At 45.5% G+C, this 21,789-nt stretch overlaps 1 protein-coding gene across 3 annotated transcripts in view; it reads right to left on the reverse strand.

Moving 5' to 3' along the window:
• ANO3 (anoctamin 3) overlaps positions 1-21,789 on the reverse strand; it is a 509,047-nt gene that overhangs the window by 83,973 nt on the left and 403,285 nt on the right. For all 3 annotated transcript variants that reach the window (XM_040409380.1, XM_040409381.1, XM_040409382.1), the window contains 3 exons: positions 14,540-14,661; positions 12,592-12,726; positions 8,021-8,117 (listed from right to left, as the gene is read on the reverse strand). In XM_040409380.1, coding sequence (XP_040265314.1) covers positions 8,021-8,117; positions 12,592-12,726; positions 14,540-14,661 — 354 coding nt within the window. The remainder of the gene's footprint in view (positions 1-8,020; positions 8,118-12,591; positions 12,727-14,539; positions 14,662-21,789) is intronic.

A 21,789-nucleotide genomic window follows, 5' to 3' on the forward strand; every position in this document is an offset into this window, starting at 1 on the left:
TAATTGCAAAAGACTGTTCATAATTGCCAGGTTCCTTTAGCTGACACATAAAGAATTTGTCACATCAAAGACAGTCGGATTTCCTTCTCGTCTCAAGGATCTTTGCATGTGAGCGTGGAATATCTATGGCTAACATAGAGTTAATGGAGATATCCCACACATTTAAGATGCTTCTTTTACTCCTTTATCTGAACTGGACTTTCTTCTTTTATTGGGGTTGGAGGGCAGCTCACATGAGATAATCAAGCACCCGCACCTTCCACGATACACTGAAAGTACCTCTTTTTAAAGGGGGCATGCAGTGTAAAGATATTGATGCCTTAAAGGGGTTGTGACATTTCAGCAAATAGCATTTATCATGTAGAGAAAGTTAATACAAGGCACTTACTAATGTATTGTAATTGTCCATGTTGCATCCTTTGCTGGCGTGTCCATGGTTACAACCACCTTGCAATCCATCAGTGTGGCCATGCTTGCATACTATAAAAAAAGCACCAGCCTATGTGAGCTCCCATGGTAACGGGCACCAGTGAGGCCAATATTTTTTCTTATAGTGTGCAATAGTGTGCAATCACGACCACCGCTGGTGGATTGCAACTAGATCGTAACTAGAGATGAGCTAATTTCTAAAAAATTAGATTCGGTCGTTCGCCGAATTTTCCCCAAAAATTCGATCCAAATTTATTAGTGGAGAATCGCGCTAAAAAACAGCTATTTCCTGGCTGCAGAGAGCCTTTATAATGGTGTAGAACACTGTGCCTTGCAGTAACACGCATAGGGAGTCTGCTCTGGTAGTGAAACAATACTGTGAGTCAGTACGACATGCAGATGACAGGGGTCGCTCTTAGAATCACTGCACACTTCACTTATTTTTACAGGGCCAAAACTGACCAACTAACTGAAGTGTGAACTCAGCCTTAAGCCTCATGCACACGACCGTTGTGTGCATCCGTGGCCGTTGTTCCATTTTCCGTTTTTTTTTCGCGGACCCATTGACTTTCAATGGGTCCGTGGAAAAATCTGAAAATGCACCGTTTTGCAGCCGAGACCGTGATCCGTGTATCCTGTCCGTCAAAAAAATATGACCTGTCCTATTTTTTTGACGGACAACGGTTAACGGACCCATTCAAGTCAATGGGTCCGTGAAAGAACACAGATGCACACAAGATTGGCATCGGTGTCCGTGATCCGTGGCCGTAGGTTACTTTCAGACAGACGGATCCGTCTGCATAAAAGCTTTTTCAGAGCTGAGTTTTCACTTCGTGAAAACTCAGATCCGACAGTATATTCTAACACAGAGGCGTTCCCATGGTGATGGGGACGCTTCAGGTAAGAATATACTAAAAGAACTGTGTACATGACTGCCCCCTGCTGCCTGGCCAAATAAATAATGATGTCAGCCAGGCCAAAAAGCAAAACAGTGGCCCAGTCATGAAGTGGGGAGGGTGGGAGTAGCATGAGGAGACCACAGAGTGGCCCAGTGACATAGTGTTGAGGTGGTAGCAGCATGAGGAGACCACAGAGTGGCCATGTGACATAGTGTTGAGGTGGCAGCAACATGAGGAGACCACAGAGTAGTGAAGTGGCAGCAGCATAAGGAGACCACAGAGTAGCCAATTGACATAGTGTTGAGGTGGCAGCAGCATGAGGAGAACACAGAGTGGTGAGGTATCAGCAGCATGAGGAGAACACAGAGTGACCCAGTGACATAGTGTTGAGGTGGCAGCAGCATGAGGAAACCACAGAGTGGCCTAGTGACATAGTGGTGAGGTGGCAGCAGCATGAGGAGACCACAGAGTGGCCCAGTGACATAGTGTTGAGGTGCCAGCAGCACGAGGAGACCACAGAGTAGTGCGGTGGCAGCAGCATGAGGAGACCACAGAGTAGTGAAGTGGCAGCAGCATAAGGAGACCACAGAGTAGCCAATTGACATAGTGTTGAGGTGGCAGCAGCATGAGGAGAACACAGAGTGGTGAGGTATCAGCAGCATGAGGAGAACACAGAGTGACCCAGTGACATAGTGTTGAGGTAGCAGCAGCATGAGGAGAGCACAGAGTAATGAGGTGGCAGCGGCATGAGGAGACCACAGAGTAGTGAGGTGGCAGCAGCATGAGGATACCACAGAGTAGTGAAGTGGCAGAAGCATGAGGAGACCACAGAGTGGCCCAGTGACATAGTGTTGAGGTAGCAGCAGCATGAGGAGACCACAGAGTAGTGAGGTGGCAGCAGCATGAGGAGACCACAGAGTAGTGAGGTGGCAGCAGCATAAGGAGACCACAGAGTAGCCCAGTGACATAGTGTTGAAGTGGCAGCAGCATGAGGAGATCACAGAGTAGTGATGTGGCAGCAGCATGAGAAGACCAACCACAGAGTGGCCCAGTGACAGCGTGGGGAGGTGGCAGCAGCATGAAGAGACCACAGAGTGGCCCAGTAACATAGTGTTGAAGTGGCAGCAGCATGAGGAGACCACAGAGTGGCCCAGTGACATAGTGTTGAGGTGGCAGCAGCATGAGGAGAACACAGAGTAGTGATGTGGCAGCAGAATGAGGAGACCACAGAATGGCCCAGTGACAGAGAGGGAGGTGGCAGCAGCATGAGGAGACCAAAGAGTGGCCCAGTGACACTGTGTAGAGGTGGCAGCAGCATAAGGTGACCACAGAGTGGTGAGGTGGCAGCAGCATAAGGAGACCACAGCGTGGCCTAGAGACATAGTCTTAATGTAGCAGCAGCATGAGGAGACCACAGAGTGACACAGTGACAGAGTGGGGTGCCGAGGGGCAATACCAGTACCAGCTGAAGATGGTTGCTGGCAGTAGAAGCACCTGGCATCAGTTGTGGCATTAGGTGGGTGAAAGCATCAGAATAGTAGCTGAAGAAGGTAGTCAGAAGAAACAGGTCTCTTTTGTCAAAGTGTAGGTGTGGCACTATAAATGATCTAGTCTGATGCATCAGGCAAAGGTGTTTTAAAATCCTGTCTGATCCACGCCTGATTCATCTTCACAAAGGTCAGTTTCTCCACATTTTAGGAGGACAGGCGAGTTCTCCTTGGGTTAACTATGGCCCCCGCTGCACTAAACACCCGCTCTGATGCCACACTGCTGGCCAGGCAGGAAAGCTTGTCCAGGGCAAACTCTGCCACAAATCGAGTTTGGCTACCCAGTAGTCCAGGGGATCTTTGATGTGGGGTGGCAGGGTGCACTCCAAGTATGCCACAACCCGCTGGTTCAGGTAATGCTCTATGTCTATCTGCTGCTGCTGGTGAGTAGTTTCTTCAGTAGGCGGGTGAAGAAAACTGCTCATCAGCGGCTCTAGACTTAAGTTGCTGCTGAAGGAGCTGGTACTGCTCCTGCCCCCCACCTTCCCCCAGCAGCCATGGCAGTGGAACGTGAGTACAGAGGGCCCCTCCGGTCAGACCTACGTGAGGGTGGGCGATGACGCACATAGGCAGCAGCCAACTGACTACATAGGATGTCTCGATAGTAGTTCAGTTTGTCCTCCCTCTCAGCGGGTGTAAAAAAGGCCCCCATTTTGGACTGGTAGCGAGGGTCTAACATGGTGGAGAGCCAGAAGTCATCCCTCTGCCGAATAGTGACAATTCGGCTGTCACTACGCAAGCAAGTGAGCATGCATCGGGCTATTTGCTCAAGTGACTCGGAGGGACTCCCTGCCTCCATCTCCACTGCATACTGCCACGGTGTGTCTGGGTCCTCTGCCTCCGCTTCCTCATCGCCCTGTAGCTCCTCTGGCTGCTCCTGCTCCCCCTGCTCCTCCTCTCCTGTCACCTGTGTAGAAAAAACACCAATTTATCTACACATTTCTTGTGCTCAAATGTCCTCCTCCTCCTCCTCCTCTAGTTCAGCCCCCATAGGGCTCATGTCGACATGAGATGTAGTCGCCACGTCTCCTGTCTCCTGGCCAGCTATATTTAGCAGCATCTGTTTCAGGACATGAATAGGTGGAATAACGTTGTTCATCCTGTAGTCCTGGCGAATAAAGTGGCCTCCTCAAAAGGCCAAAGCAAACGGCAAGTGTCACACATGAGCTGCCACTGGCTAACATCGAAGTTACACAGGGGAGTACCTCTGTCCACCTGTATTATCAAGAAATCATTTATGGCCTTTCTCTGTTCATATAAACGGTCCAACATATGGAGGGTGGAATTCCAGCGGGAGGAAACGTCGCATATCAGCCTATGTTGGGGGATGCCGTTCTGCCGCTGCAGCTCATGGAGGGTGTGCTTTGCGGTGTACGAGTGGCTGAAGTGCATGCAAAGTTTCCTGTCTTGCAGATAGGCGGAAGACTTCAGGAACCACTTTACAACCAGATTGAACACGTGCACCATGCAGGGAGCACGGCTCAGCCCTCATTGACGCAGCGCCGACACCATGTTCTTCCCGATGTCGGTTACCATGGTTCCGATTTTGAGTTGTCGAGGAGAAAGCCAGGATTCGATTCTTGATGAAGGATGCGGAGCAGTTCCTCCCCTGTGTGACTTAGTTCTCCCAGGCAAACTAGGTGCAGAACAGTGTGACACTGCCATGCCCTGCACATGTGGTATGCTGGTGGGGCACTGTGAATTGTCCCTGCAGTGGAGGCCGAGGACACGGTGGAGGATGAGGAGGCAGAGGCGGACATTGTCGCCGGACCAACGGCATGATAACGTGGAGGCGGAAGCGGCGTCACCTGGCCAAGTTGCTGGTGTGGCTGGGCAGGAACCACATTTACCCAGTGGGCCGTAAAGGACATATATTGTCCTTGACCATAGTTACAGCTCCACATGTCGGCACTGCCATGCACTTTGGCAGACACAGACAGGCTCAAGGACTGGCCCAATTTCTCTTCTACATATGTGTGCAGGGCTGGTACTGCCTTTTTGGCAAAGAAATTATGGCTTGGAACTCTCCACCTCGGCTCATCATAAGCCATTAGTTCTCTGAAAGGTGCAGAGTCCAGAACTTGGAAAGGGGGGGACTGCAGCACCAGCAACTTGGCCAGGAGCACGTTCAGCTTCTGCCCTGTTGGATGAGTGCACGCATACTGTTGTCTCTTGGCAATCGCTTCGGTGATCGATTGCTGACGGAGTGACTGACGAGGAGAAGGAGGAGGAGCAGGAGCATCAGGACCAGCAGATAATGGGAAGGACAGACAGCTCCCTTCAGCTGAGGTGGTGGTGCCTTAACTGCATGAAATTGGGTGCGTGCCACTTGGTGATGCAGCGGTTGCTGCGGCAGGCTGGACCACCACATCAGAGTCACGGTCCTCCTAAGCCACTTATGGTGACGCTGCATGTGTTGATGCAGGGCAGTGTTGCCAACATTGACACCTTGCCCATGCTTCACTTTCTGCCTACAAATTTGGCAAATGGCCATGTTCACCTCCTCTGGTGGCCCAACAAAAAATTGCCACACCGGCAAGTGCAGGGATCTCAAGTCTCCCGGATGTTCAGGGAGTCTCCCACTATTAGATAGCGGCTCCCTGACACCCCCATGTGAGACAATGGAAAGGTTTACTGATAGCAGAGCAGAGAGATAAGAGAAGTGACAGGACAGAGTTTAGATTACAGGTTGAATTAACCCTTTAGGGTCAAATTGGCTTCTCAAGGAGATATATATGTTAAAGGCATCCCTTCTTCTGTCTCATTCAGTAGCTATATAACTATTGAGAGAGATGTATTTTTTTTAAAATACATTTACACATTTAACCCTCCATTTTAATTATATTATTTACCCCAGTGTTAAATCCCCCCCCCTCCCTGATGCTTGTTTTTTTCCTACAGTGGGGTAGATAATTACATACAGGGTTTTAAAGAATAAACTTCCTGACTCAGACCAAGAGCCGACTCAGCGAGTCAGCAAGTGAATCAAAGCATCCGCGCTTGCGCATTGCGCAACCTAAGCTTCCGTTCACTTGCTTCTTGTCAGCTCAGCGAATGAACCGATTCATGTGAAAGATCCGAACTTTCCATCTCTAGTTTACTCGCAGTAAACCTTTCCGGCAACGTGTAGCAGTGTCTCCTTCTCGGCGCGTGCGCACAGTGCAAGAAGAAGCCGATGCCAGTAGTCCGCAACGGCGCAGCAGGCTGATCCTGTGCACACGCGCGGGATCTCAAAGAAGGAGGAGGGGGAGGGAGGGAGAGGCGGCGCTGGGCACGAACGGCGATGCGTGCGGCCGGGCACCATGCATCCACAGACCTCCCCTGCTTGGGCACCTTAATTCAATGATTGACAGGTTAGTAAAACCTGTTTTTCCGCATAATAAAGCCACAAATAGCTTTTATAAGGCCACCTCTGAAATCAGAATGCTGCCCTGGACATGAGCATATGTTTAGCTCACAGGGCTTATAGGTGGTGACAGAATCCCTTTAATCATATACATAAATAGGATAATTTGGGGCAGGGTAATGAGCCCAGTCCTCCACACCATAGAGCAGAGTGTGCAGATACTGCAAATGTCTGGAAAATTTAATAAAACGTTTGTGAAAGAAAAAAAAAGAAAACCTCCCTGAAATGAGTTTTTGCAGGTTGGGATGTCTGCAAGTGTGGCATTTTCTCCCCAACACTCCGTACTGACTGCCTGCTACACTGGAAAATGGCAGAATCCAAAATTGCTGAGGCTATTTATAGGGCTGTGACATCACAGGGCTGGCTGGCTGCTGATTGGCTGCATGCATGACATTGTGGGTGATCCCTCGTTCTCAGAGTTCCTTGCTCCATGTCCTAACATGTGCAGCAGCCATTTTAGGAAAAAATGTGATTCATTACCACGAAGCATGAGGAAATTCGGATTTGGTGCAAATCGAATTTTTCCTGAAGTTCGTATCGAATTCCACTTCATCAACTTCAATTCGCTCATCTCTAGTCGCAACCATGGAAAAGAGCAGTGTATAATGTGATGGAAAAATGAATCCAGCCAGCAAAGGAGACAATATGGACAATCACAATACATTAGTAAGTGCCTTGTATTAACTTTTTCTACATGATAAATGCCACTTGCTGAAGTGAGACAACCCCTTTAAGGCCCTTATGCACACGGCCATGGCCCGTCCGCAATATGCGGGCACCGGCTGTGTGCTCCCCGCATCACGGATGCAGACCCATTCACTTGAATGGGTCTGCAATCCGGAGCTGCGTTTTGCGGAACGGAGGCACGGAACCCCACGGAAGCACTATGGAGTGTTTCCGTGGTGTTTCTGTCCGTGCCTCCGCACCGCAAAAATATAGAACATATTCTATTTTTTTTGCGGTGTTGACAGATCACGGACCCATTCAAGTTGACTGCAAATTTAGGTCCCCAATGCACGGAGCATTTGTTCGTTCATCAGGCAATCAGCGGCAGAATTAGACTGCCAGATGATTGTTAACGAGCGTTACTACTAGAGATGAGCAAATTATTCAAAAATTCTATTTGGCTGCTTCGGCGGATTTTACAAAAAAATTAGCTTTGTGACGAATTACTTAGTTACGAAGCGCATTTCTTTGTAAGTAGTGGGTGCAATGACAGGGAGCAGCGATTGCACCCCCCCCCACTCCCCTCAGATGCCGCGTTCATACATGATCGCCGCATCTGATATAAATAAGAGTGTAAAATAAAAAATAAAATAAAAAATAAAAAAAATCATACTTACCTGATCCATTCTTGTGATGGGCCGGCTGCCGCCATGTTACTTGAAGATCTGGCACGAAATCTCATGCGGCCCGCGAGATGACGTCATCACGTTGGCCGACGTGGTGACGTCATACGTCACCGTGCACGGGATTTCGGCCGAGATGTTCCTGCAAGATGGTGGCGGCCGGCCCGTCGCGAGCAAACGGATCAGGTAAGTAGTTTTTTTTTCTTCTTTTTTTTACACTAGTTCAGGTCAGTTGTAATTACACTGTGCAATCGAGATAACCCACTACCTCTTCAAACAGCAGATCGGAGGAGGTGCCAGGAGTCGGACCATTGATGACCTATCCTGAGAGTAGAACTTTCATATAAAACTGATGCTTCATACGATCCTAGCCAAAAACATAGATGTTACCTTTGCATATATGCAGCTCTCATTGAGCCTCTGGAGTGTGCAATTCTTCTCACACATCGGACACATGATGGTTTCATTTGCTTCACAGATCTCTATACTGCAGTATGAAATAAACATAAAAATGTAAGTAATTGCTTTAAAATTCATGAGCGTTTAATCTGCAATATAGACTGTACAGATGGCAAGGTCTCACAGGAAAATTGATTATTGCCTCTATACACCGATCCATCATAAAAATGTTACCAACTGCCTTATAGGTCCCCCTGTACCACCAGCATAACTCAGAGCTGTTGAGCCAAGGCTCCATAAGATCTCTGAAGATGTACTTTGGTATCTGCCAATGAGACAACCCTAAGGCCCCTTTCACACGGGCGAGTTTTCCCCGCGGGTGCAATGCGTGAGTTGAACGCATTGCACCCGCACTGAATCCGGACCAATTCATTTCAATGGGGCTGTGCACGCAAGCGGTGATTTTCACACATCACTTGTGCGTTGCGTGAAAATCGCAGCATGTTCTATTTTGTGCGTTTTTCATGCAACGCAGGCCCCATAGAAGTGAATGGGGCTGTGTGAAAATCGCAAGCATCCGCATGCAAGTGCGGATGCGGTGCGATTTTCACGCACGGTTGCTAGGAGACGATCGGGATGGGGACCCGATCTTTATTATTTTCCCTTATAACATGGTTATAAGGGAAAATAATAGCATTCTGAATACAGAATGCATAGTACAATAAGGCTGGAGGGGTTAAAAAAAAAATACTAAATAATTTAACTCACCTTAATCCACTTGTTCGCGCAGCCGGCATCTCTTTTGTCTTCATCTGTGAGGAATAAGACCTTTGATGACGTCACCATGGTGATGGATCATGTGACGGACCATGTGATGAGAGTAGTGACGTCATCAAAGGTCCTATTCCTCACAGATGAAGACAGAAGAGATCCCGGCTGCACGAACAAGTGGATTAAGGTGAGTTTAATTTTTTTTTATTTTTTTTACCCCTCCAGCCCTATTGTACTATGTATTCTGTATTCAGAATGCTATTATTTTCCCTTATAACCATGTTATAAGGGAAAATAATACAATCTACACAACCTTGAACCCAAACCTGAACTTCTGTGAAGAATTTCGGGTCTGGGTACCACATTCAGTTTTTTATCACGAGCGTGCAAAACGCATTGCACCCGCGCGATAAAAACTGAACAACGGAACGCAATCGCAGTCAAAACTGACTGCAATTGCATACCTACTCGCGCGGGTTTGCCGCAATGCACCGGGACGCATCCGGACCTAATCGTGTGAAAGAGGCCAAAAGGGGTTCTCCAGAACTTTCCCTCCCCTCCCACCCAGTGAAACCTGTGAAGAGAAATATACTCAGCTTCTCACTGTCACTCCTATCCAGATCTGTGGTGCATGGCTCTCTTCACCAGACTTTTAGTTCCTTTCTGTTAACTTCATGCAATGACAGGGCCATGTGAGCCACTGCAGCAATGGTTGGCCTCAGAGGTGACGTGTCCCAAAGGTCATGTGTTGCTTGGGCACACGTCACCACTCAGACCTATCATTGGCTACAGTGGCCCACATGACCCCGTCCATTCAGGAAGTGTACAGGTGGGTAACAAATCTGGTAAAGATAACCTGGGAGCTATGAAGCAGCAAGGCATTGGTATGTATACATACATCTGTTTACAGGTCCTGTTCGGTGGGCGTAATTGAAAAATAATTGAAAAACAAATCATGGAAGCCTGTAAATTGCAAAGACCCAAGGACAGACCCTAGAGGACAGAAAATGGCAGCTATCAATGACTATCACAGAGGGACAGCTTTTGGGTCAATATATTGTACTGCTCTTGTTCTGCTGGGATGGCATTTTGCAGTATGGGATTGCTGACCCTGCCTACATATATTGCTCCATCTTTTATTTTTTAATTTATTTTTTATTTTTTCCAGGGCCACTTTAATTTCCTAGTCCGCCCTGCAAATGTTCCGGCAGATTGAGATCTGAGAAATTTGGGGGCCAAATCAACATCTTGAACTCATTCCAGAACAAATTTTTCAGTGTGGCAATCCGATTGAGTGTCTAGGGATACACTGGTAAAACGATCCATCCATGGAGGCCTCACCTTACAACGGTTCACGGACCCATTCAAGTCAATGGATCCGTGAAAGAACACGGATGCACACAAGATTGGCATCCGCGTCCGTGATCCGTGGCCGTAGGTTACTTTCATACAGATGGATCCGAAGATCCGTCTGAATAAAAGCTTTTTCAGAGATGAGTTTTCACTTCGTATCCGACAGAGGCGTTCCCATAGTGATGGGGACGCTTCTAGTTAGAATATACTACGAACTGTGTACATGACTGCCCCCTGCTGCCTGGCAGCACCCGATCTCTTACAGGGGGCTGTGATCCGCACAATTAACCCCTCAGGTGCTGCACCTGAGGGGTTAATTGTGCATATCATAGCCCCCTATAAGAGATCAGGGGCTGCCAGGCAGCAGGGGGCAGACCCCCCTCCCTCCCCAGTTTTAATTTCATTGGTGGCCAGTGCGACCCCCCTGGCCCCCCTCCCTCTATTGTAATATCATTGATGGCCAGTGTGCGGCCTCCCCCGGCACCCCCTCCCTCCCTCTATTGTATTATCATTGGTGGCCAGTGTGCGCCCCCCCCCGCCCCCCCTCTATTGTATTAATATCATTGGTGGCCAGTGTGCGGCCTCCCCTCTCCCCCCCCCCCCCCCGATCATTGGTGACAGCAGAGAGTTCCGATCGGAGTCCTAGTTTAATCGCTCTGGGGCTCCGATTGGTAACCATGGCAACCAGAACGCTACTGCAGGCCTGGTTGCCATGGTTACTTAGCAATATTACAATATTAGAAGCATCATACTTACCTGCTGCGCTGTCTGTGACCAGCCGGGAGCTCCTCCTACTGGTAAGTGACAGATCATTAAGCAATGCGTCGCACAGACCTGTCACTTACCAGTAGGAGGAGCTCCCGGCCGGTCACAGACAGCGCAGCAGGTAAGTATGATGCTTCTAATATTGTCCACCAATGATATTACAATAGAGGGAGGGGGGGGGCGCACACTGGCCACCAATGATAACACAATAGAGGGAGAGAGGGGGAGCCGGGGGGGCCGCACACTGGCCACCAATGATAATACAATAGAGGGAGGGAGGGGGGCCGGGGGTGGGGGCCGCACACTGGCCACCAATGATATTCAAACTGGGGAGGGAGGGGGGTCTGCCCCCTGCTGCCTGGCAGCCCCTGATCTCTTATAGGGGGCTATGATATGCACAATTAACCCCTCAGGTGCAGCATCTGAGGGGTTAATTGTGCGGATCACAGCCCCCTGTAAGAGATCGGGTGCTGCCAGGCAGCAGGGGGCAGTCATGTACACAGTTCGTAGTATATTCTAACTAGAAGCGTCCCCATCACTATGGGAACGTCTCTGTGTTAGAATATACTGTCGGATATGAGTTTCACGATCTAACTCATATCCGACAGTATATTCTAACATAGAGGCGTTCCCATGGTGATGGGGACGCTTCAAGTTAAAATATACCATCGGATTGGAGAAAACTCAGATCCTATGGTATATTAACTCCTGGCTTTACATTGAAAGTCAATGGGGGACGGATCCGTTTGAAATTGCACCATATTGTGTCAACGTCAAACGGATCCGTCCCCATTGACTTGCATTGTAATTCAGGACGGATCCGTTTGGCTCCGCACGGCCAGGCGGACACCAAAACAACTTTTTTTTCATGTCCGTGGATCCTCCAAAAATCAAGGAAGACCCACGGACGAAAAAACGGTCACGGATCACGGACCAACGGAACGCCGTTTTGCGGACCGTGAAAAATACGGTCGTGTGCATGAGGCCTAAAGGACACAGAGAATCTGCAGCAAATGTTTTGGCGCCAGACTTTACAAGACACTTTCAGAGGCCTTGTAGAGCCCATGCCTCATCTCATTACAGCTTTTTTGGTGGCACTTGGGGGACCAACGCTATATAAGGCAGGTGGAAAATGCCATGTCAGCAAACACTGAGGTGGAGAATTGTCCCAAGGATCATTGAAACTGGGTTAAGTGGGAAATAATTATCAGACCCTTATGTCTTAGGTGCCAAAACTGTGCACTGTAATGGTGGCCCAGTTTGTCTTATACTATAGAGCCCCCTTTCTCCTGTGCGTGCCACTGTTTATTGAAATAGGAGGTTTTAGTTGTAATCCCTCTTACCCCTATTGAACATAGTCCAGGAGCATTTACATTCTTGTTCTCATTCCCAACAGCTCTTATTTAAGATGATGTAATTGTACAAATGGAGTCTAATTTAGGGAATAATTTGCAGAGTACTTAAAATAAATCATTGTTTTTGACCAAGACACCATGCCATTACATCGGCAGTAAACTCCACATACCTTCTATTAAAAACTCTGATTCTAAAATCCTTTTAAGTCATTAACATTGTCGCTACAGTGAAAACTCAAGACACAATGAACATTAAAGTCAATTTTATGGATCATGGCAGGCAGTGATTTAGAAGCGGACAGCTCTGGCAGACCTCACCTGACTTGGCTGGAGTCCATGGTAAATAATCCATAGAGAAAGACAAACAATCCAACCAGAGCCGCAGGAATGAGCATCCCTGTATACCAGCCCAACCATGCAAAGTACAGGCCGATCTTCTCACCAAAGTACCTCCTGTGCAACAAGTAAAACATTAAATCAAGTCAAAAAATATAAAAGAAAAATTGCATGCATGTTTTATATATTTTTATCCCTAATACATGGTTGCTTGTGGTCCAATGATCTTGGATCACATTCTTCTCCACATCACATTGACTGCGCTCACCATGGCATTCTAAAAACTACAAATGAATAACATACAAACATCAAAAATGACTAGAAAAGAAGTATTAGTAAATACATGTACTGTATTAATGAGAGTGACAAGCTGCTGAAAAGGTCTGCCAGTTCGGGGGACTCACAGCTTTTACTGGCATACACGCATTGAACATTTGCAGTTTTTACATCTATTACCTGGAACCCTCCACAAAAAACTGCTTCTTTAAAGGGGTTGTGCAGTACTACAATATTGATGACCTATCTTCAGGATAGGTCATCATTACCAGATTGGCGGGGATCCATCTGATGAACAGCCGTTAAAAGTTACTTGTGCACCGTCTCCTTTGCAGCAGCAGTGCTGGGAGTTGGACCACCACCAATATGGTATTGATGGATAGGTCATCAGTAGTGTAGCACTGCACAACACCGTTAAGGATGTGAAAAACAACGATATTCATCCAAAAGTAACAGTAACTCTCCCTTGTTTTGACAATTTACTTTCTTATTGTCAATTTATATCACTCATTGATGCACTTCAGTTACTCTGAACCCATCTTCCATCTGCTGTTGGACTGTGTTGTTATCATTGTACACACAGGACATATCATCAGTTAGATCTAACAGTTTAGACCAGGGATGCCCAACCTTCGGCCCTCAAGCTGTAACAAAACTACAACTCCCAGCATGCTTGGACATCCTACAGCTATTAGGGCATGCTGGGAGTTGTCGTTTTGCAACAGCTGGAGGGCTGCAGGTTGAGCATCCCTGGTTTAGACTAATCTCATAGAAAAGACCCTAGAGTCAAGTGATTGGCTCCAAGTCATCTCAAAATAGGTTTCCTTCTGTACATCTTTGGGGCCCATCATTATGTCATAATCTTGGATCATCGGAGGATTCTTTGGTACTCTCAAATTAGGCTGATTCTAAAGGTACTTCTTTTCTGCCTTCATCTAATTCTTTTTCAAGCAACAACATGACCTTTTTCATACCTCCCTTATCAAGCTTGGTTATATGAGGAAAGCATTGTGATGTTTGTGAACATCATAATTTACAAGATCCAATGTGAAAAGGGAACACCTCTTTTAAGGAACCTTACAGGTGAAACTCGAAAAATTAGAATATCGTGTAAAACTCTATTTATTTCAGTAATGCAAATTAAAAGGAATTACATTAATGCAGCTTAAAATTAGAATTTTGTGAAAAGGTTCAATATTCTAGGCTCAAAGTGTCACACTCTAGTCAGCTAATTAATCCATACACCCTGAGCAAAGGGTACCTCAGAATTGGGACTTTGGGGTTTCATAAGCTATAAGCCATAATCATCCAAATTATACCAAATAAAGGCTTGAAATATCTCGCTTTGCATGTAATGAGTCTATCTCATATGTTAGTTTCACCTTTTAAGTTGCATTACTGAAATAAATGAACTTTGCACGATATTAAAATTTTTCGAGTTTCACCTGTATATTTTTCTAGAAGCCCCATCCTGTCTTGAGGATGTTTACATTTTGCCCATTGTATGAATTAACAATCCAATTTGTCAAAACCAGATTCACAGCAATAAAAATTGTAAAACCCTCCTAGCAGAATCTTTGATGCTTTAAAACCTGTCCTTACAGTTAGATCGTACAGATATCCACAAATAAATTATAATAAGACATGCACACACCTGATTAAATCCAGCGGCTGATACTTATACCACATCCCCCAACGTGCCCACCGCTCATACAACAGGTGCCTGTGATTCTGGGCCCCATGGGTTTTGATTGGGTGTCTGCTCTTGTGGCTCCCCTAAAAACATAAAAATGTAATTAGACTGTTTTTATACTGTATTAAAGTGTTAAACAGCGGTACAACACATTTTCACTTCTTTGGTGAAGATATTTATCTCCATAAAGTATTTGGTCATTTTCCCTTAATATAAATTTCTCAAAAAATGTACTATTACAGGGATGCTCAACCTGCGGCCCTCCAGTTGTTCCAAAACTACAACTTCCAGCATGCCCTGATAGCTGTAGGATGCCCAGGCATGTTGGGAGTTGTATTTTGCAACAGCTGGAGGGCCGCATGTTGGGCATCCTTGTACTATTAGATGTCTGTATTAGAGATATTTGATACTGTTAAACATTTATCTAAAAATCATTCAAATTCCAAAAATAAACAGGCTTTGCCCATATTAGTTCCTTTTTGGTACTGTCATCTATGTACAAAGATAATAGTGATCTGCAGATGAAATTGTTCATGTAGGCAAATAATTGTCCTCAAACATCTACCACATACACTGTAGAGTCCAACCACATTAATATTCTAAAAACTTAAATGTTATGCTTTTTTTTGTACATATTACATTTAATTTATTTTATGCAATTTTCATGTGACTTTCCACATGCATTATCTGAGCTCCTCTGTAGAAACCTCAGACTTATTCTTTAAAATGAGAAGTCTTTTTATTCTGAAGTCCAAGCTCAACCTCAGTCTTGGACAATCTGGAGAAGACTTATAGGAAGAGGTCCAAAATCCATTCCTCCACATTAGATATGTTTACAATAGCACAGGAGGTAAATAAATTAGAGTAAATCAGAGAGCTTACTTAAAAATATTCCATGGGACATTGGTATACCACATATTGATTAGATAAAATTTCTATAGTATATTTCATATCACTAACCTTGGCATGTCATTGTTTCAAAAGGGAGTTTGTCACCTACATTTCATCTATGAAACTAACATACCATTATATTCCAATACTGTGTCTGCATCCCCCAGAAAAACAACTTTAATTCATATATAAAAATCAGGCACTGCTCAGGTGGATGAGTTACCGCCACATCCAGCTTATTCCAGCTTCTCCCCATCTGAAAGGTCCATCCCCTTTCCCCTGGCATCACCAATCTGTGAAACCAAATCTTGTGCAGACCCAGTCTATAGCCAGTGGTCCTAAAGAGCCCAGCGTATGCGCAGTAGATGCTGTGGAGCAAAAGTCCATAGTATGGATAATGGTGACTTCAAGGGAGAGGGAATGAACAGTACAGAGAATGTGGAAGTAGCTAGTTTCAGCTAGGGGCTGCGGACTTAGGCACTGTGTACGCTGTAACTCTCCCACATGGGCACTTGGTGCCTTATTTACAGGCAGTGTTGGGATATAGGAGGTCTGTCAGACTGGCTGCACATGTCTGACTTCTCTGTTTGTTTTGGTTTGGGTTTGAGCTGGATCCATCTTCCGTGTACTGGGTTTGATTGTTAGTGAGGCTATTTATCCATCCTCCCCCCAGTGGCCTGTGCGGGTTATAGTTCTTTCCTGTGAGCTCTGGATGTGTGGTGGATCGTCTACTCCAGCTCTGCTCAAAATAAGTCCTCTTCGTTATTTCCCTTTGTGTCTTTTATCTAGGCCTCTAGGGAGACGCTTGCTTCCACCGGGTTTGAGGAAGTAGGTTGCCTCTTCCCTTTTCCCTACAGCTTAGAGTTTGCCTAGGCTGTATAGGTTTAGGCACGAGGGCATGTGCATATCCACCATTAGGGTATACACATGGGCACAGCAGTTTAGGGAAAACTTTTAGGGATCGCTAGGAGGTGACCCTTTTCTCCCTAGCTTTTGGGCCTAGTCATTTGTTCTGTTAGTTTTCCTGTGTTTGGTTATTTCCCCGCTTCCCTAACTATCGTGACAATAGGTATGGTTTCAATGTTGTGTGTCCTTAAATCATTTTAAATGGGTTGTTAACCCATGGGTTCCTTCAGGCAGACCCCCCCCCCCCCCCCCCACGTGGCTGGACATGAGAAGGGAAGCATACTTGCCTGATTCCTGTCACTGGATTATGGCTCCATTGCTCCCGCTGCAGATCTCTGGTCTCCCTACATCAAGATCCGGTTTTCCATGGGTCACGTGGTCACTGCAGCCAATGACCGGCCACAGCAATCATTTGTCACCCATACATCACATAACCCAGTGACATGACACATAGGGGACATGTCACCACTGCAGTCAGTCATTATCATCGTGACTCGTGTAGGTGTGATATATAGACCACCTAGCCAAGTCAAAGAATTAGATGATCTACTAGTTGAGGAAATAGCTAAAATGACATTGAAGGGGGAAGTTATCATTATGGGAGACTTTAATCTTCCTGATGTAAACTGGAAAACCAAAATAGCTAGTTCTGCCAGGAGTACAGATATTCTAAATTCCCTACTGGGATTATCTCTACAGCAAGTAGTTGAGGAGCCAACCCGGAAGGAGGCCATTTTAGATTTAGTATTCACAAATGGGAATTTGGAATCTGATATTACTGTAGGGGAAAGCTTAGGATCTAGTGATCACCAGTCAGTGTGGTTTACTATAAGTACAGTGACTGAGTCACACCACACAAAAACAAAAGTTTTCAATTTTAGAAAAACTGACTTTTCTAAAATTAGATTAGTGGTATACGAGTCCCTATCAGATTGGAACAGTTTCATTGGAGTCCAGGAGAAATGGGACAACTTAAAAGTGGCACTATTGAAGGCAACAGAAAATTGCATTAGGCTTGTCAGTAAAAGCAAAAAAAAAGAAGAGACCACTGTGGTACTCAGCAGAAGTGGCCAAAATCATTAAAAACAAAAAGATGGCATTTAGGAATTATAAAAAAAACAAAAACAAGGATGACAGGCAAATTTATAAGATTGGGCAGAGAGAGGCCAAACAAGTTATAAGAGCTTCGAAAGCACAGGCAGAAGAGAAATTAGCTCAGTCAGGGAAAAAAGGCGATAAGGCATTCTTCAGATACATAAATGAAAAAAGGAAACTAAAACAAGGAATTACAAAATTAAAAACAAAAGAAGCAAGGTATATGGAAGAAGATAAAGAACTACCTGACTGCCTCAATGAATACTTCTGTTCAGCTTTTACAAAGGGAAATTAAGGAAAAGGACCTCAGTTAGGAAAGAAGACTAATGAATCTTTTTATGCATGTGTCTTTACAGAGGAAGAGGTTCTAAGTCAGCTGTCTAAAATTAATACAAATAAGTCACAGGGGCCTGATGGGATACACCCAAAGCTATTAAAAGAGCTCAGCGGTGAACTAGCAAAACCATTAACAGATTTATTTAACCAATCACTGGCAACAGGAGTCGTCCCAGAAGATTGGAAATTAGCAAATATTGTGCCCATTCACAAAAAAGGTAGTAGGGAGGAATCAGGCAACTATAGGCCAGTAAGCCTGACATCAATAGTGGGGAAATTAATGGAAACCATACTTAAGGAGAGGATTGTGGAACATCTAAAATCCCATGGATTGAAAGATGAAAAACAGCATGGGTTTACTTAAGAGAGATCATGTCAAACTAATAGATTTTTTGATTGGGTGACTAAAATAATAGATGGCTGAGACATCGCTTATCTAGACTTTAGTAAGGCTTTTGATACTGTCCCACATAGAAGCCTTATCAATAAATTGCAGTCTTTGGGCTTGGACTCCCATATTGTTGAATGGATTAGGCAGTGGCTGAGGGACAGACAACAGAGGGTTGTAGTCAATGGAGTATATTCAGACCATGGTCTTGTTACCAGTGGGGTACCTCAGGGATCTGTTCTGGGACCCATATTGTTTAATATCTTTATCAGAGAAATTGCAGAAGGCCTCGATGGTAAGGTGTGTCTTTTTGCTGATGACACAAAGATTTGTAACAGGGTTGATGTTCCTGGAGGGATACACCAAACGGAAAAGGATTTAGTAAAACTAGAGGAATAGTAAAAAATCTGGCAACTAAAATTTAATGTTGATAAGTGCAAGATAATGCACCTGGGGCGTAAAAACCCAAGAGCAGAATATAAAATCAGTGATACAGTCCTAACCTAAGTATCTGAGGAAAGGGATTTAGGGGTCATTATTTCAGAAGACTTAAAGGTAGGCAGACAATGTCATAGAGCAGCAGGAAATGCTAGCAGAATGCTTGGGTGTATAGGGAGAGGAATTACCAGTATAAAGAGGGAGGTGCTCATGCCGCTCTACAGAGCACTAACTAGTGAGACCTCATTTGGAGTATTGTGCTCAGTACTGGAGACCATATCTCCAGAAGGATATTGATACTTTGGAGAGAGTTCAGAGAAGAGTTACTAAACTGGTACATGGATTGCAGGATAAAACTTACCAGGAAAGATTAAAGGACCTTAACATGTATAGCTTGGAAGAAAGACGAGACAGAGGGGATATGATAGAAACTTTTAAATACATAAAGAGAATCAACAAGGTAAAAGAGGAGAGAATATTTAAAAGAAGAAAAACTGCTACAAGAGGACATAGTTTTTAATTAGAGGGGCAAAGGTTTAAAAGTAATATCAGGAAGTATTACTTTACTGAGAGAGTAGTGGATGCATGGAATAGCCTTCCTGCAGAAGTGGTAGCTGCAAATCCAGTGAAGGAGTTTAAGCATGCATAGGATAGGCATAAGGCCATCCTTCATATAATATAGGGCCAGGGGCTATTTATAGTATTTAGTATATTGGGCAGACTAGATGGGCCAAATGGTTCTTATCTGCCAACATATTCTATGTTTCTATATGACCTGTGTCAACATGGACGTTGATGTGGGGAGACTGAAAGTCTGCAGTGGTGTAGGGGTAGCGAAGGAGCCGGAACTCAGCGCTGGCGATCAAGTAAATGTGATTCCCTCAACATGTCTAGCCACTCTGGGGGTGAGTCTGCCCAAAAGGCCACCAAGGGTAAACAACCCCTTTAACTTTACTTTGAAATGTATGATTATTATTTTTTCAAATAGACATCATCAATAAAGATAAATACGGAGGGGTACAGAAAAAAAAATGTTCATCACCACTTGACCTAACATATCTCCAGTAGAGTTGAGCAAACACCTAGATGTTCGGGTTCGGGGAGTTCGGCCGAACTTTAAAAAAAAGTTCGGGTTCGGGACCCAAACTTGATCCGAACTTGGACCCGAACTCGAACCCGAACCCCATTAAAGTCAATGGGGACCCGAACTTCACTTTATTATTTTCCGTTATAACATGGTTATAACGGAAAATAATAGTATTAGCTTTTTCAGATCTGAGTTTTCACTATCGTGAAAACTCAGATCCGACAGTATATTCTAACACAGAGGCGTTCCCATAGTGATGGGGACGCTTCAAGTTAGAATATACTAAGAACTGTGTACATAACTGCCCCCTGCTGCCTGGCAGCACCCGATCTCTTACAGGGGGCTGTGATCCGCACAATTAACCCCTCAGGTGCCGCACCTAAGGGGTTAATTGTGCGGATCTCAGCCTCCTGTAAGAGATCGGGTGCTGCCAGGCAGCAGGGGCCAGACCCCCCTCCCTCCCCAGTATTAAAATCATTGGTGGCCAGTGTGGCCCCCCCTCCTTCTCTCCCCAGCATTAAAATCATTAGTGGCCAGTGCGGCCCCCCCACCCCCACTCCCCCCTATTAAAATCATTGGTGGTGAGTGCGGCCCCCCCCTATTAAAATCATTGGTGTCCAGTGCGGCCTCCCCTCTCCACCCCCCTAATTAAAATCATTGGTTAACAACCCCCCCCCCCCCATCATTGGTGGCAGCGGAGCGGCAGTTCCGATCGAAGTCCCAGTTTAATCGCTGGGGCTCCGATCGGTTACCATGGCAGCCAGGATGCTACTGCAGTCCAGGCTGCCATGGTTACTTAGCACTTTTAGCAGCATTATACTTATGTGCGCTGTCTGTGGCCGGCGCTCCTCCTACTGGTAAGTGACAGGTCTGGGACTCCGATCGGAACTGCCGCTCCGCTGCCACCAATGATGGGGGGGAGGGGGGTTGTTAACCAATGATTTTTTTTTCGATGGTTTATTCTAACAGAGGCGTTCCCATGGTGATGGGGACGCTTCAAGTTAAAATATACCATCGGATTGGAGAAAACTCAGATCCGATGGTATATTAATATTACCCGAACACTGAACCCGAACCCGAACTTTTACTGAAAGGTTCGGGTTCGAGTGCCGAACACCGTAAAGTTCGGTACGAACCCGAACTTTACAGTTCGGGTTCGCTCAACCCTAATCTCCAGTTCTCTTAACCTTCATTTACACACATACAGTCAGGTCCATAAATATTGGGACATTGACACAATTCTAAAATTTTTGGCTCTATACATCACCACAATGGATTTGAAATGAAATGAACAAAATGTACTTTAACTGCAGACTCTCAGCTTTAATTTGAGGGTATTTACATCCAAATCAGGTGAACGGTGTAGGAATTACAACAGTTTGCATATGTGCCTCCCACTTATTACTTGACCAAAAGTAATGGGACACAATAATAATCATAAATCAAACTTTCACTTTTTAATACTTGGTTGCAAATCCTTTGCAGTCAATTACAGCCTGAAGTCTGGAATGCATAGACATCACCAGACGCTGGGTTTCATCCCTGGTGATGCTCTGCCAGGCCTCTACTGCAACTGTCTTCAGTTCCTGCTTGTTCTTGGGGCATTTTCCCTTCAGTTTTGTCTTCAGCAAGTGAAATGCATGCTCAATCGGATTCAGGTCAGGTGATTGACTTGGCCATTGCATAACATTCCACTTCTTTCCCTTAAAAAACTCTTTGGTTGCTTTTGCAGTATGCTTTGGGTTATTGTCTATCCTCACTGTGAAGCACCGTCCAATGAGTTCTGAAGAATTTGGCTGAATATGAGCAGATAATATTGCACTTCAGAATTCATTCTGCTGCTTTTGTCAGCAGTCACATCATCAATAAATACAAGAGAACTAGTTCTATTGGCAGCCATACATGCCCACGCCATAACACTACCACCACCATGCTTCACTGATGAGGTGGTATGCTTAGGATCATGAGCAGTTCCTTTCCTTCTCCATACTCTTCTCTTCCCATCACTCTGGTACAAGTTGATCTTGGTCTCATCTGTCCATAGGATGTTATTCCAGAACTGTGAAGGCT

This window comes from Bufo bufo, chromosome 10 (assembly GCF_905171765.1).
Source record: "Bufo bufo chromosome 10, aBufBuf1.1, whole genome shotgun sequence".
NCBI lineage: Eukaryota > Metazoa > Chordata > Amphibia > Anura > Bufonidae > Bufo > Bufo bufo.